Here is an 18,021-nt window from a genome sequence, read left to right on the forward strand (position 1 = left end):
ACAGTGGTTCCCAACTTTTCTGTGGTAATACCATCACATTAAGCAGCACATCGGAATGTACAGGGAAACATGTATTGCCATGCATTACTGCACCAGGCATCATAGTAGACTGCTGGGACAACATAACCACATCCACCATGGAGCTATGGCTCGACTCCTTATCAGGTTCCTTTTTTGTTTTTTTATCATGTGTTAGCTAGTCCTAGTGATTTATAAGCAGAATATCATTTTGTCACATAATAATAGCGTATCACATGACAGTGGGATTCATTAAACTGCATGCATAAGTCACATAACTAGTCCTGTCAAGTTCATGTAAGGCAGGTACCTGATGCAGCACACAAATGATGAATATGTCAATATGCTTTTGGTGCTTGGTGTGTCCGATAACCAAGCTGCTGCTGCTTGTGTGTATGCTGTATGGTACCCTCAAAGGTGCTATTCCAATAAGAATGCTTTTCATCATCTGTAGCAATGCCTTCAGGAACCCAGTAACCTTCATCCACGAGTAATGGAAAGAGGTTGTCCAAAGACTAAACATACTCCACAAACAAAAGACACAATTCTTGAAACCATTCACCTATCATCTCGGTGAAGTACCTGTGGTATTGCAAGACACTTCCAAATATCTCAAAGACTGGCTGTTCATGTGAAGTATTGCACTATGAAAAACTGCATCCATATCATTACATGTTAATTCAAAACCAGTGGCTGGAAGTCCGCATCTGACAAACACAGTTTTGTGAATGGTTTGGAGCAAATGAGAGATAACAAGCATTTTGTAAATGATGTGTTTTGGACTGATGAATCTAGCTCTAGCATTTTCAACCTCTACAAAAATCATTATTGATCAGAACACACCACACATATCATCCATGAACATGGCTTTGAGGCACACTTTGGCATTAACCTATGGCTGGAATTGTGGGAGGAGTGGTTTTGGGCCCTTACCTATTGCAGGCAAATAGAATGCACTCCTGTATTGTACACTTCTTTGCCTGATACATTAGAAAAAGTCCACTTGGTGTTCAGCAACAGCTATTATTTCAGCAAGATGGTGCACAGCTTCACTTTGGAATGAATGTGCATCACTATTTAAGTGAAGCACTTCCAGGGAAATGGACTGGTCATGGAGGTCCAATGTTCTGGTGTCCATGTTCCTCGGATCTTCTCCACTAGATTTTTATTTGCTGGGACAATTAAAGGAACAAGATTATAGCACTGCACCCATAGATGTACATGGCCTAATAACTCGTGGGCATGCCGCTTTAGCAATGGTGGATGCAGGTGTATAGCATGGGATCCAGCAAAGTATGATCCAGATAGAGGCAAAATGATTGGAAATGCAAGGTAGTTGTTTTGAATATCTTCTCTAAAGTGAACTTACTCATACGTATATGTACTGGCTCTGTGAAGGTAACCTGGATGTCAAATGTACAGCATGGAATTATTGTGTGTAGCATAATGCACAATCTAGTATAGCCTATCTGTAGTGCTATTTGTACCTCATTGGGTACAGACAGTGTTACTGTATCCCCTATGATTTTCTATTGGCTTTATTTGTGTCATGGACAGAACAAAGTGGTTGTTTATGTCTGTACGAAGTTCATGTTAATGTTTAAATAAAGGTAACATGGGCAGAAAGCAATTCACAAGATACTGCATTGTGGAGGTGTAAATTGGATACAATTTTATGCTTTAAATGGAAAAAAAAGAAAAAAAAGTAAATATTTGGTGTGAACACATCTCAAACATTGGCGAGTCTGTATACCCATTTCCCACAGCATTGCCTTGTCTCACTGAGCTAATGAGACAGTTGTGGCACATCAAGAAGTTCATGCTACCTGTTCTAGGTCAAGCTGTATGTGGTTATAGCATTGCCAGAGCCTCATTTTTTAAATTGCATGAATTAGGTTTTGCTAGATACACTTTTGTCTTGAATTTAGATGAGGAATCTCATGCTGGCCACCAAGTGTGGCATTTTTTTTTCACCCTGTATGTAAAAAAAATCTTAAAAATACTTGTCTGCAACAATGTGATGAACTGAAGCAGAATGACCACATAGCCCCAGTTGAATAAAAGTAAATGATGGACTTCCATTCATTGGACGATTTATGAAACATTTGTGGAGACATTATACAATAACCTTAGTTAGATCAAAGGAAATGACAGGCTTCAATTCCTTGAAAGAATATAGGAAACTGTAGTTTGTTTGGGGAAAATATTGCTTATGAAATACGTGTGGACCACACGGGATTGCTGTTAAGGTGTATGGGATCCATATCAGATTGGAATATCAGGGGATATCACATGCGTAAAAAATAAGAACATGAACTGTGATAGAATGTTGTTATGACACAATTAACTTAATCCTAAGGACTTTTGCTTAAAGGATATAGCATATAGTATCTTTTGCACTGTTGGTCTTTGTTTTCCTGTCTTTTATCTTACTTTCATGTGGTTGATGTTTTTAATATTGTCTCATGTTGTATGCTTTTGCAAGCACACAGTAATTTATCACAGTATTTCATCTGTAGCAGCTGCATAGTGTTAACAAAAGTCATGATCCCACAAAAGTCTGCAGATAACAAGAAGCATATCAAGTGTGAATCTATAGTGCTGGTGACAACAGATGTCACTTTGCCAAATTGGTTATTGAACTAATCTAAATGAATGACTGATAGTTGTGTTCCTCAAATGCTTCCAACCAGTGGACATTTGTTGGAACTTTTGAGCTTTGTGCAGTCCTCTAACACATTACAGGTTCACTGCACTGTGTTGTCCACTCGACGTACCAAAGTTGTGTTTTCATTGTATATGCCACAACAGCCATACATGTGGTTCAAACTGCTGGAACTTTTGTTTAGTGCCTATGGCATGTGTGATGACTATTCATGGTTTATACTTAACATCAGCACTTCGTATGCTTAGACTCTACTAGTCTTGAGTACTGCTCAAGTGTTTGGAATGTGTACCAGGCCCAAGTAAAGGAAGACATTGAAGCAATTCAAAGGAGGGCTGCCAGATTTGTTACCATTAGGTTCAAACAGCACACAAGTGTTATGGAGATACTTCAGGAACTCAAATGGGAATCCCTATATGGGAAGTGGCATTCTTTTCAAGAAACACTATTGAGAGAATTTAGAGAACCAGCATTTGAAGTTTACTGCAGAATTATTCTACTGCTGCCAACATATTTTTCATGTAAGGGCCACAAAGATAAGATAGGAAAAATTAGAACTCAAACTGAGCCATATAGGCAGTTGTTTTATCCTCATTGTATTTGCAAGTGGAACAGGAAAGGAAATGACTGGTAATGGTACAGGGTACCCTCTGCCACACATCCTTTGAGGACTTGCAGAGTATGTATGTAGACATCGATGTATTATTGTCAGACATCACTCACATCACCCCCATTGTCTGCAAATATCAACATTTCCCATTTGCTTCTTGGTGTATGGAAATCAAGAGACTTACACATACAACAAGTCTTAAAAAGTGAAGGTACTGGTAACAAACCCCATCAGAGTTTTGGCATCATCTGTAAATATAACTGATAGATACTGAAATTTCAGAACCCTATGACAGGTGTGGTTTGATCCGCAACCATTTGCCATTACAAGTGCTTTGATCTTGAACAACAGTGGAGACTTATCTTCACAGTTGCTTGTGGCCAATAAAATATATAATATTTTGCAAAATGACAATTCAATTGAAACACATCAAACTTATAATGGCCTCACAGCAGCAGTCTCACATGATGCTACTCGAGGGAAACAGCTTCCACTAGTGGAACAGATCCACACGCTCGACCAAGACTTAATTGCTCTCAAGTAGCAAATCAGGGCAACTCAAACAACAGTACTGACTCAGAATAGCTGACAGCACAACAGCTGAAGGGATGCTTGTGACAACATCCGCAAGCAGTTGTAGACTTGGTGATGGTACCATCTACACTTCGGGCAACAGGAAAAGTCATGAAAATCCTGTAGTGGTTATCTAAATGACAACAATGATGGGGTGTAGGGCGACTGATTGCTGTGAGATGATGTGCTTTTCTGCCAACATTCACAAGAAAAGTGTATGCAGTTTGCCATCACTCATGTCCTAAAGATAGTTGTTGCCAAATTATCCAACAGATCTGCATTCACCAGCATTGACAGTGTAAACATTCATATAAACTGGAGCAACACAACTTTCGTAGCACTTTTTGTTGACCACACAATTTTTAAGTCACAGACATATATGTTTTGCATACATACTTCATTGACTCAGTATCAGATGTCAGTCTACTGTCAGTGAATCACAACAAAGAAGCTAGCTGACCCGTGACTTACAACTGCTAATAACTCCAAAATTGCTACATTTGGTAAATGAACTGTGTTTATGAACATAGGTTTTAAGAAATCATTATACTGTACTTTCCTACTAGCCTCTTCTAAGTTCCAATTTCCTGCAGCACTGTAACACTGACATTTCCTTGGCCAGGCACATACCAATGTGTAATGTCAAACTATTTGCAGATGCCTCTTTATGTCATACATTACACCTCACCATGTGGTGTGCCACAACACAGTGATGTCTACAGTGTTTCAGCACTAGGTGCCATGACAGCTGATTTAGATTCCAGCAACTCGGGTCCTCACACTGACAACTTACCTGAGAATTCTTAAGTTTAAGAGTGTGCTTACCAACAGTTAAAAAGTCGAGGTATCATCCCAAAGGGAAGAAAACCAAACATTTCTACTGAGAGTAAAGTGTTACTTTCCAAAATATGTGTCAAATCCATTAAATTGGAGGCTTCCCAAGCCAAACATTTTCCTGTTTACCAGCTTGCATCTACATCTTGAGTGTCTCAGGTAGCACCTGTTAAGGAACAACCTATGCCTAGTTCTGCTGTTGTACACAGTAAAAGACATCCCATTCAGACTCCTCCCAGACCTCCTGTTACTTTCAGGGCTTGCAGACTACCACCATTACAATCCGCATCCACAGATGATATTGCTTCTCAAATTTTACTGCAACAGCTGTCTCTGGCCACTCTAGCCAGAGCGGCTGGAGATACCAGTCATGAGTGCATGAGATGAGCTTTCTTTCTTTATTTCTTTCTTTTCTGAAGAAGGCTCTCGCAAAAAGCTAAATGTGTACCATACTTTTCATTGTGCCTCTCTCCAATTCAACATGTCATATTTATGGTGAGTAGCAGTCTACCCTTTCCATAATATTATTGATATTACCATCTGGACTTTCGGTTGTTAGACTGTTTAGCTAAATATCTAAGGATTATAGTTATGAGCAACTTGAACTGGAACCACACACAGAAAATTGTTTTGCATTATCACAAAATAGGGGAGAGAGTGTCACAGATATGATGAGGAAGTTGGCATGACAGTAATTAAAACAAATGAATTTTTTGCTGTGGCAAAATATTTTCATGAAATCTCAATCACCAGCTTCCTCCTTCAAATCTTGTTGACTCCCATCTGAATAATGAGAAATAGTTTGAAAGCAGTTCTTTCCACTCTCTGTCAGAAACCACACAAGTGTGAATTGCAGAGTAACCATGGAGGTGTAGATGTAGATTGCCTAACTGTACCGTTTTCTGTTGATGGTATAACTGATAACTGTGTTACCAAAAGTCAAAGAGAACTATTCATTTCTGAATGCCATCATGAGATCATAGACCTTGGAGAAAAAAGGTAACATTAGTCCATGAAATGATCGTGTCTAGATTGAAAAGTTTACCTATTTCACTGGATCACAGAAAAGTGTCCTTGATTATAAAAGCTTCATTCAGATCCGAGCAGACTTTCACTGTCCTCTCTCTTAAATGAGGTATCAGTTCCCAAGGTACCCACTCCACACGCTTTCTGATATTCCAAGATTTCCACCATCTCCATCCTTTGTTGTCATAGTTCATTTGTGTGCTAATTCTTAGGTTGCGCAAACAACATTATATTTGAATCAACTCTACCAGTCCCTGGTTATTTATGTCAGTGGTGAAATTTTGTAGTCTCTTATAAGTACTGGTTTCCGATTCCTTGATCTTCTTTATCCTCTAGCATAGATTGTTATTATCAATGGTGTCATATCTTCACAGATATTGTAGCCTTTGTTGTTAAGCAGTGTCACTGCCCTGCTTCATCAGAACTCAGTGTCAGCACATTATTTTTCCTTATTCACTTGTAAGGAAACAGATGATTCTGCACACCTGTATAGTGGAAGAAGTGTTCCAACTACTTGTGTAGTGTAGTGGACCAGATAACAAAGAATTCATTAGCATTTTTCCATCACTTTCCATATACACACACCAAAAAAAGTTTTACATCACCCTGGTTCCCAGAACTCCTGAAGATAGACATTGACTGTGGATATTGTATCACAGACACAGTCTCTTTGACTGTTCAGAGATGTCACTAAACCCACTCAAAGATGTAAATAACCATGCATGAGCAGTACCTATTAGACAGAGGGGGTCCGACAGCTGAACAGTTCCAGTCATCCCAGCAGGAAGAAGGTACACGGCTCATGTTGTCTGTAGTTCTACCATGCCTAGATGGTCAGTACTGAAGTTTGAATGTGTCCGCATTGTTACTTTGTGCCATGAATGGCGCTCATCAAGGGAAATGTCCAGGCGCCTCGGAATGAACCACAGCGATGTTGTTTGGACATGGAGGAGATTCAGAGAGACAGGAACTGTCGATGACATGCCTCACTCAGGCCTCCTAAGGGCTCTGCTGCAGTGAATGACCGCTACCTACGGATTATGGCTTGGAGGAACCCTGATGTCAGTGCCACCATGTTGAATAATGCTTTTCGTGCAACCACAGGACATCGTGTTATGAATCAAACTGTGTGCAATAGGCTGCATGATGCGCAATTTCACTCCTGACATTCATGGTGAGGTCCATCTTTGCAACCATGACACCATGCAGTGTGCTGCAGATGGGCCCAACAACATGCCGAATGGACCGCTCAGGATTGGCATCATGTTCTCTTCACCGATGAGTGTTACATATGTCTCCAACCAGACAATCGTCGGAGATGTGTTTGGAGGCAACCCAGTCAGGTTGAATGCCTTAGACACACTGTCCAGTGAGTGCAGCAAGGTGGAGGATCCCTGCTGTTTTGAGGTGGCATTATGTGGAGCCGACGTACACCACTGGTGGTCGTGGAAGGCGCCATAATGGCTGTACGATATGTGAATGCCATCCTCTGACCGATAGTGCAACCATATCGGTAGCATATTGGCACAGCTTTTGTCTTCATTGATACAATTCGTGCCCCCATTGTGCACATCTTGTGAATGGCTTCCTTTGGATAACGACATCGCTCGACTAGAGTGGCCTGCATGTTCTCCAGATATGAATCCTATCAAACATGCCTGGGATAGATTGAAAAGGGCTGTTTATGGATGACATGACCCACCAACCACTCTGAGGGATCTACACCGAATCGCCATTGGGGAGTGGGACAGTCTGGACCAACAGTGCCTTGATGAACTTGTGGACAGTATGCCACGATGAATACAGGCATGCATCAATGCAAGAGGATGTTCCACTGGCTATCTGCATTACATCATCATGTAGCAACAAAAATACTTGTGTCACAATTAATTCCAAAGTAAACTGGAATGGTAATCATATTTGAAGTAGTGAACTGTGCATTTTTGCAATATTGAAACAGTGAACTGAAGTGGAGTGATTTCTACTGTCAGTGTAAGACTGGTGCATGTATAACCTGTAGTAAAAACCTAATGAAAATAGTTACTTAATGTGTCAGCAATAATATAGCCCCATGAAAAAATATCTATTTAAGATTTTGTATTGTCTTGATGAAATTAAACTTCTTGTAAAGATCGTATGTACCCAAACTGATGATTAAAAAAAAATTATGTTCCTGAAATAGAAAAAATATTCAGCTGTATGTGGTGAACAGAATACACTTATATCCCTCATAGGTTCTTGTATCCCTAATGGACTCTTGTACATTAATTTTGCACTCCTTTATAGTATATTTAACTGAAACTGCTTAGTTTCATAAAATCAATATTCCAGGGATATCGTCCTTGTGCAAGAAGAGCTTCTATACTTTTCTTTGTGTTGAATGACATGAGCCAAATTGATCCAATGTATCAGTTCTCTTTGGATGCCTACACTTCTTTATTTACAATGTCCATAGAAAAAAGCAAAAAAAGTGAAGATTTGGAGCAGAGAATATCTTTCCTCAATGATTACCACACCTATGCTGTCTACAGGTAAGTAAGTTTGATGCCTTACACCAGATAATTTGAAATGTGAATAATTTAGACCATTGTATAATTTGTAAATTCATTTATTTCTGAATGATATTAACAACAAAATTTCTGTGTCATAAAATACATTAGAAGATGATTGCTGTATACAGTTCTAGATACATTGTAATATTATCTTCCCCTAATTATTTAACTGACTAAGTAACTATAGCAGTAAGTGAGAGGATCACCTTTACATGCACTTATCATTTTATTTTATTGTCTGTTGTAGGAACACATGTCGAGGTCTGTTTGAAAGACACAAACTACTTTTCTCTTTTCATATGTGTATGAAGATACTTGAAGCAATGGGGAAAGTTAATTCATCAGAATACAATTTTCTTCTTAGAGGGGGTGTTGTCTTGGATAGGGATGAACAGCTGGATAACCCCTGCCCTGGTACGTATTCTCAAATCTTTCTGCCTCCATTTACCTCTATCTTTCCTATAATCTCGCCTTCTACATTGGATTTTTAATAACATGTAAGATAACAAATATGTGGATTGCCTGAAACAGTTAAAGACAATGTCTGTTTTAATATATTATTGTTTTTATGCTATATTAGCCAATTACAGACCAGGATATAGGGATTATTGTGATACACATATGCAAAAGACAGTATGAATACACTATATTGTATTTAAGATAATGTTTAATACCTCATATAAATTACTGACAATATTATGGAAAGGATAGATTGCTATTTATCATACGGTGGAGATGTTGAGTCGCAGACAGGCACAAAAAAAAAAGACTACTGAACACCTAAGCTTTCGCCCAAGAGGACTTCTTCAAATAGACAATATACACACACATTCATGCACAAGCAGCTCACACACATGTGACCACACTCTCCGGCTGCCGAGGCAAGAATGTGAGCAACTGCACGTAACGGGAGAAGCAATCTGGAGTGGGAGAAAGAGGGAGAGCAGGGTACGGGTGGACGATGGTAAAGTGCACCTTGTGGAAGCGAACATGGATGAGGTGGAGAGGAAGCAGGGCAGCTAAGTACAGTCAGGAGGTTAGACAAAGGATGGGGTGGGAGTAGGAAAGGAGAAAAGTAAAAAGCCGGTGGGTGCACTTGTGGCTGTGAAGCGGCAACAGTGAAGGGATGGATGGGTGAAGGACAATGACCAACAAAGTTTGAAGCTAGAGGGTTATGAAAATGTAGGATAAATTGCAGGAAGCGTTCCCACCTGTGAAGTTCAGAAAAGCCAGTGTTGTTAGGAAGGGTCCAGATTGCACAGGCTGTGAAGCAGTCATTAAAATGAAGAACATTGTGAAGGACAGCATTCTCTGCATATCAGTGGTCCAGCTGTTTCTTGGCTAAAGTTTGTTGGTGGACATTCATGCAGACAGCCAACTCATTTGTCATGCCCACATAAAATTAAGCACAGTGGTTGCAGCTTAGCTTATAGATCACATGACTGGTTTTACAGGTAGCCCTGCATTTGATGGGATAGGTGATGCTTGTGACTGAACTGAAGTGGGTGATGGTGGGAGGATGTATCGGACAGTCTTGCATCTAGGATCTAGGTCTGTTATGGCGATATGAGCCACGTGGCAAGGGGTTCGAAGCAGGGGTTGTGTAGGGATGGACAAGGATATTGTGAGATTTGATGGGCAGTGAAATATCACTGTGGGAGGGGACCCCGTAACCAGCAACCGACACCAACGACGCCAGCTGCTGCTCATCAGTGCCAACTACAAATCTGTTCACCGACACTGATGCTGAAACCAACCTTTGACATTGCTGGCACCTGTGCAGTTCACCGGCACTGGTTCCATACCTGCTCACCGCTGCAGCTTAAAACTCTACGCTGGGTGATGAGCGAAAGACAATTAATTAAGTGTGAATTTAGGCAGACTATTCAATAATAGACTGTTAGTATAGTTATTATATTCGGGGTGAGGGGGTGGGGGGGTGGGGAGGAATTTTTTTTAATGATAACACAATCTAAAAGTAAGAAAAATGTGGATAATACTCAAAAAACTGGGGAAACACCAGAACCAGCCATGGCCATGACAGTGACAAAAGAAATGCCAGACTGGACTGAGGTAGAAAATTTAATTAAAGCACTAAGTCTTAAATTAGATAACCAAAGCACAGAGTCAAATGCTCAACTTTAAGTGAAAAATTAGATGCACAAAGTAAAGTATTCACTGCTCAAAATACTTCTTTAAGAAAGGAATTAAATACATTTCTAAATGATTCAGTAACACTCAATTAAATAATAAATTGGACGTTCAGAATGAGACTTTAGGATTGTTAAGTGCTAGAGTAGATGAACAAAGTAAAGAAGGCATGGGAAATTTGAAGACTGAATTTGACGCTTTAACTACTAAAGTAGAGACTTTTAAAATAGTTTTAAGAGAGGAGTTATCCTGTTTGTTAAGTAGTCAAGTAAACCAACTGTTCACTGACTTGAGTCAGACACAGAGTTACCAATTTCAGGATTTAGCTAAAAAGTTAGAATATGATACTGAAAATAAGTATAATAATGTAGAAGCTGAACTTGGTGAAAAATTAGGACCATTTCAGAGTGTCTGTAATGTTTTGTTTGATGCTGTAAAACATAGATTACACACCTTAAAGGAGAGTGTTGAAAAACAGCACAAATTATTACCAATAGTCCAATCACAAATTGCAGGCATTAACACTTGAGTTGACAATGTAGAAAGAAATTTTAAAGAGAAACTAGGCACTTCAGACATAATAAATATCAACAATCTGGAGGAACAAGTTAAAGAGATGACAGACAGAAAAGTTGCTGCAAGAGTGACCTCCAACAACTTGTCTACATCTACATCTACATCCATACTCTGCAAGCCACCTGACGGTGTGTGGTGGAGGGTACCTTGAGTACCTCTATCGGTTCTCCCTTCTATTCCAGTCTCGTATTGTTCGTGGAAAGAAGGATTGTCGGTATGCTTCTGTGTGGGCTCTAATCTCTCTGATTTTATCCTCATGGTCTCTTCGCGAGATATACGTAGGAGGGAGCAATATACTGCTTGACTCTTCGGTGAAGGTATGTTCTTGAAACTTCAACAAAAGCCTGTACCAAGCTACTGAACGTCTCTCCTGCAGAGTCTTCCACTGGAGTGTATCTATCATCTTCGTAACGCTTTCGCAATTACTAAATGATCCTGTAACGAAGTGCACTGCTCTCCGTTGGATCTTCTCTATCTCTTCTATCAACCCTATCTGGTATGGATCCCATACTGCTGAGCAGTATTCAAGCAGTGGGCGAACAAGTGTACTGTAACCTACTTCCTTTGTTTTCGGATTGCATTTCCTTAGGATTCTTCCAATGAATCTCAGTCTGGCATCTGATTTACCAGCAATCAACTTTATATGATCATTCCATTTTAAATCACTCCTAATGCATACTCCCAGATAATTTATGGAATTAACTGCTTACAGTTGCTGACCTGCTATATTGTAGCTAAATGATAAGGGATCTATCTTCCTATGTATTCGCAGCACATTACACTTGTCTACATTGAGATTCAATTGCCATTCCCTGCACCATGCGTCAATTCGCTGCAGATCCTCCTGCATTTCAGTACAATTTTCCATTGTTACAACCTCTCGATATACCACAGCACCATCCGCAAAAAGCCTCTGTGAACTTCCAATGTTATCCACAAGGTCATTTATGTATATTGTGATTAGCAACGGTCCTATGACACTCCCCTGCGGCTCACCTGAAATCACTCTTACTTTGGAAGACTTCTCCCCGTTGAGAATGACATGCTGTGTTCTGTTATCTAGGAACTCTTCAATCCAATCACACAATTGGTCTGATAGTCCATATGCTCTTCCTTTGTTCATTAAAAGAGTGTGGGGAACTGTATCGAATGCCTTGCGGAAGTCAAGAAACACGGCATCTACCTGTGAACCCGTGTCTATGGCCCTCTGAGTCTCGTGGACGAATAGCACGAGCTGGGTTTCACACGACCACCTTTATCAAAACCCATGCTGATTCCTACAGAGTAGATTTCTGGTCTCCAGAAAAGTCATTATACTCGAACATAATACGTGTTCCAAAATTCTACAACTGATCGACGTTAGAGATATAGGTCTATAGTTCTGCACGTATGTTCGACGTCCCTTCTTGAAAATGGGGATTATCTGTGCCCTTTTCCAATCCTTTGGAACGCTACGCTCTTCTAGAGACCTACGGTACACCGCTGCATGAAGGGGGGCAAGTTCCTTCGCATACTCTGTCTAAAATCAAACTGGTATCCCATCAGGTCCAGCGGCCTTTCCTGTTTTAAGCGATTTTAGTTGTTTCTCTATCCCTCTGTCGTCTATTTTGATATCTACCATTTTGTCATCTGTGCGACAATCTAGAGAAGGAACTGCAGTGCAGTCTTCCTCTGTGAAACAGCTTTGGAAAAAGACATTTAGTATTTCAGCCTTTAGTCTGCCATCCTCTGTTTCAGTACCATTTTGGTAACAGAGTGTCTGGACATTTTGTTTTGATCCACCTACTGCTTTGACATAAGACCAAAATTTCTTAGGATTTTCTGTCACGTCAGTACATAGTACTTTACTTTCTAATTCATTGAACGCCTCTCGCATAGCTTTCCTCACACTACATTTCGCTTCGTGTAATTTTTGTTTGTAAGACTTTGGCTATGTTTATGTTTGCTGTGAAGTTCCCTTTGCTTCCGCACCAGTTTTCTAACTCGGTTGTTGTACCACAGTGGCTCTTTTCCATCTCTTACGATCTTGCTTGGCACATATTCATCTAACGCATATTGTACGATGGTCTCCAATTTTATCTTCAAAAAATAAACTTAGTAATACCAAGAGAAATGTAGATGAACTGTGGAAAGTGTAGATGAACTGTGGAAAGAATTCAATCTTTCATAGGACAAAGTAGATAGTAGAGTGACTTCTCCCAATGTAGTATTAACAAGTGAAGTAATGACACATTTACAATGGGGACCAAATTCAGGGTTATCTAGACAGCTCTCTAAGTTTAAGCTGGATGGGGAAGTACATCCTATTCATTTTTTGAAAATGTTCTATCAAGCCTTGCCCAAGACTTGGGAAGATTCAATGAAGATCGAATTTGTGGTAGAATACCTTTCAGGAGAAGCTTCAGAGTGTGGCACAGTGAACATAGAGAATTTTTAGTCTTGGGCAGACTTCCAGAAAAGGTCTAAGGAGAAGTACTGGTCAGCAAGCACCAGGGAAAAACTAATATCTGATTTGTGGTACCTGAAGTATTACAACAGTAAGTGGGGTACGATGAGAAAGTATTTTGAGTGGCATTTAACATGTGCAAAGTACTTAGATAGGCCCATGTAGGAAAAAGAGTTAGTTCAAATTTAATAAGACATTTACCCATTTACGCCAGGAAAGATATATTGTGTAGTGGGTGGAAAACCCACTACACAACTGTTGGCTTTTGTGTACGCACCTGATGCCTTGAACAAGGACTGTAATGAGAGCATACACCAAAATTAAAATCAGACTTACAAAAGGAATAGTAATAATAATTTTAGAAAACACGAAGCTAATTTTGCTAGAGTACACCAATGTAGTAAGAGTAATAGTAACGATAATTACCAAAAGAAGCATCCAGCTTCTAATACAGGCCCAGTGACATCACAAGAATTTGTACCAAGCAGTAATCGAGTACAAAGTGGTAATGTAATATCCCAATTTGGTAACCAACCAGTGATTACCAATAATCAGGAAAACGTAATGCGAACCGGATCCAGTGCTGGGGCCCAGGTCATAGAAATACATTAGGAGGCATAGTCCATAAAAAGTATGTTAATTTCATGCATAAAATACCAGCCAAAGAATGGTTGTTACTGGAAGAACCGAGCTTAACTACCATTACTTCACAACCAATGATAATAGGAAAAGTAGAGGATTTTGAAGTTAACATATTTATGGTTTCCAGGGCTCTTGGGTGTCCAGCTGGATGCAATTGTTGAAGTCCCATGATATTTCAGTGAATAACCTTTCTGCCATCATCAGCTGGTTCTGATGGAATGGTCTGTCTGCTCATTGTCAGTATTATTTATGTCTGTCAGTTGGGCTTCGATTCCCTGCACCGACGGTCCAATTGCGGCTGCCGACATTCTGATTGCGAGCGCCAACGCTACAATTGCAGCTGCCGACAATCTGTTTGCGGGCGCCAACCCAGGTCCGCGCTGTCCCTGGCGTCGCACCGTGTGATGGAAGATTCAAAATCCTGTGGAGTGTCCTCCGCGGCCATCGTGGAAAGATCTTGTGTTCTCTTGAGACGTGACTCCTTGATGGAGCTAAGTAAGGGTTTCCAGCCCTTGCTCAACTGAAAACCTGTGTCTCAGTTTATGAGATCGTTCGTTACACGAATTTCAATGGCCTCCTTGAAGATGCTGTCGCAATAGAAGCTGGTAGGGGCCAGAATCTTGGTGTCTTGATATTTCACATTGTGCCCAGTTTCCGAGCAGTGTTCTGCCAGTGCCGATTTTTTGGGCTGGCCTAGGTGCATGTGGCATTGGTGTTCTTTGCAGCGGTCTTTGATTGTTCGGATCATTTGACCGATGTAGGATATCCTGCAAGTGCATGGAATATTATATACACCCGTTTTCTTGAGGCCAAATCCATGTTTCACTATCCCCAGTAAGTCGCGTATCTTGGACAGTGGTCAGTAGACTGTGTCAATTTTGTGTTGTTTTAGCAGTCTCCCAATGTTTCATGTCACGTTGCCTGCATACAGTAGAAGGGAAAGGCCTGGTTCATAATCTTTATACTGTTATTCATCTGGGTTTCTGCTGCATTTCCGTCCTCTGAAGGCTGTCTGGATCTGTCGGTTGCTGCACCCATTCTTGAGGAACACATTTTCTAGATGTTTAAGTTCTTTGTGTAGATTTTGTTCATCCGATATCGAGTATGCCCTGTGAACCAGTGTGTTGAGCATCCTGTTGAGTTGTGCAGGATGGTGGCAGCTTGAAGCATGTAAATATAAGTCCTTATGTGTAGGCTTGCGGTACACACTATGACCCAGTGTGCCATTAGATCTCCGCTCTACAATTACATCAAGAAAGGGTAATTTTCCTTCCTTCTCGATTTCCATGGTGAACCATATGTTCTCATGGACTGAATTTAGACGTTCTAAAAGCATCTGTAGCTGATCAGGCCCATGGGACCAGATGACAAACGTGTCATTCATGTATCAGAAAAAACACCCAGGTTTCCATTCAGCCACTTGTAGTGCCTCTCCATAAATAAGTTGGCTACCACTGGTGAGAGATGGATCCACATAGCCACACAGTCAGTCTGTTCGTAGTATTGGCCGTTGAAGATGACGCAGGTGGACGTAAGTACTTGCAGGAAAAGTTGTGTCAACTCGGGACCAGATTGCTCGCTGATAAGATGGATCGAATCTTCTAGTGGGACCCGTGTGAAGAGTGACACGACATCAGTGCTGACCACAATGTCTGTTTCTCGTAGGGTCAGCTCCTTAAGATGGAATGAAGTCCATTGAGTTCAGAATATGGTGCTTGTGCTTTCCCACATACGGTCTGAGCAGGCCTGCCAGGTGTTGTGCGAGGGGGTACGTGGGGGCCCCTATGTTGCTGACAATCTGACGCGTCCTTTCTTATGTGCCTTAGGGAGGCCATATATTCTCGGAGCTACTGTGGAATGCTGTCGAAGTCTCTTGATATCCTTCTCTTCAACTGCGCCATTTTTCAGTAGGGTGGCAGTGCTTATTTGTATCCTGGTGGTAGGGTCCGTCTTGATCTTACAGTGTGCCGGGTCATCAAGTAGTTGGAGCATCTTCTGTTCATAGTCCTGTCTGTTTAGAACAACTGTGGTGTTTCCTCTGTTGGCAGGTAGGACGACGGTCTGCTTGTCTTCTCTGAGGGTCCGAAGTGCCGCTCTTTCTTTCCATGAGGTGTTGCTGGTGGGCGGTTTCACCTTGGAGAGAATCTGATATGTTTCTCTCCTGACTTCTTCTGCCTTGTCCTTGGTTAAGCCCCAGACCGCCTGTTCCACTACAGAGATGATCTCAATGGAGTGGAGGTAAGCTGGTGTTGGTGCAAAGTTGAGTCCCTTTTCGAGTATGGAAGTGGTTGCGTTGTCCAATAGCTTCCCCATGAGGTTAATCACAGTTCATTTCATTGGCTCTGTCTCTTCTTGTTCTTTGCCTAGTAGCCTTGCAAACTTGTCAATCTGTTTTTCAGTGGATTTCAAGTGTGTCCAGTCAGCCTGGGCCCATGTGACACCATCCACCCATTCCCAGGAACGGTCTTGAAATGTGGAAGCTAATTGTAGGTGAAGGTGCAGCAGTTCTTTGGCATTCTAGTTGAGTTGTTGTGGAGTGTAGCGAATCCTCTCCCTGACCAAGGCCAGGAGGGCTCGTTTCTTTATATGGTTTGCCACAGGGTTGCATATACATTTTTACAAATGTAGAAATCGTGTTCTTGTCTCTACACCTTAGTAAAAAGGCAAGGGAACTAAGCATACCTCCTTTCTGGTTCCAAAGCTTATCTAATTTCTTCACCAGGTGGTACATATCCTACCCGTAGAGGTTGTTGATATGTTTATTGGAGGCTTTCCCAGCATACATGTTGTTTCCAGGGCTCTCGGGTGTGCAGCCGGATGTGATCATTGAAGTCCCACTATATTTCGGCAAATAGCCTTTCTGCCATCATCAGGTGGTTCTGATGGAATGGTCTGTCTGCTCATTGTCGGTGTTATTTATGTCCGTCAGTTGGCCATCGATTCCCTGAAGGTCCGATTGCGGCTGCCGACATTCTGATTGCGAGCACCAACAATCCATGTGTGCGCGCTGACCCAGGTCTTCACATGTGTCCCACAAAAATATTCGAACAATCTTATCAGCAAGAAATTTGGTCCCAAGTTGACACACCTTTTCCTGCATGTACTTACATCTACCTACTTCATCTTCAATGGCCAATACTACGAACAGACTGACTGTGTGGCTGTGGGGAGCCCTCTCTCACCAGTCTTAGCCAACTTATTTATGGTGAGTTTCGAAGAGCAGGCAGTACAATTGGCTGAACAGAAACCTGGGTGTTTTTTCAGATACATGGACAACGTGTTTGTCATCTGGGCCCATGGGCCTGATCAGCTGCAGACAATTTTAGAACATCTAAATTCAGTCCATGAGAACATATGGATCACCATGGAAATCAAGAGGTAAGGGAAATTACCCTTTCTTGATGTAATTGTAGAGCGGAGATCTAATGGCACACTGGGTCATAGCGTGTACCGTAAGCTTACACATACAGTCTTATATTTACATGCCTCGAGCTGCCACCATCCTGCAAAACTCAACGGGATGCTCAATACACTGGTTCACAGGGCATACTCAATGTAGGATGAACAAACTCTACACAAAGAACTTAAACATCTAGAAAATGTGTTCTGCAAGAATGGGTACAGCAACTGACAGATCCAGACAGCCTTCAGACGATGGAAATGCAGCAGAAACCCAGATGAATAACAGTATAAAGATTATGAACCAGGCCTTGCCTTTCTACTGTATGCAGGCAACGTGACGTCAAACATTTGGAGACTGCTAAAACAATACAAAATTGTCACAGTCTACCGACCACCGTCCAAGATACATGCCATACTGGGGATGGTGAAAGATGCATTTGGCCTCAAGAAAATGGGTGTATATAATATTCCATGTGGTTGCAGGAAATCCTACATCAGTCAAACGATCCGAACAGTCAAAGACCAC

General features: G+C 41.2%; 1 protein-coding gene across 1 annotated transcript in view; it reads left to right on the forward strand.

Moving 5' to 3' along the window:
• The window catches only part of LOC124802831 (dynein axonemal heavy chain 2), a 1,031,222-nt gene that overhangs the window by 900,448 nt on the left and 112,753 nt on the right, over window positions 1-18,021 (forward strand). Inside the window, 2 exon segments of the mRNA XM_047263843.1 lie at window positions 8,058-8,257; window positions 8,526-8,696. Coding sequence (XP_047119799.1) covers window positions 8,058-8,257; window positions 8,526-8,696 — 371 coding nt within the window.

The sequence above is a fragment of the Schistocerca piceifrons genome, chromosome 6 (assembly GCF_021461385.2).
Source record: "Schistocerca piceifrons isolate TAMUIC-IGC-003096 chromosome 6, iqSchPice1.1, whole genome shotgun sequence".
In the NCBI taxonomy this organism is placed as follows: Eukaryota; Metazoa; Arthropoda; class Insecta; order Orthoptera; family Acrididae; genus Schistocerca; species Schistocerca piceifrons.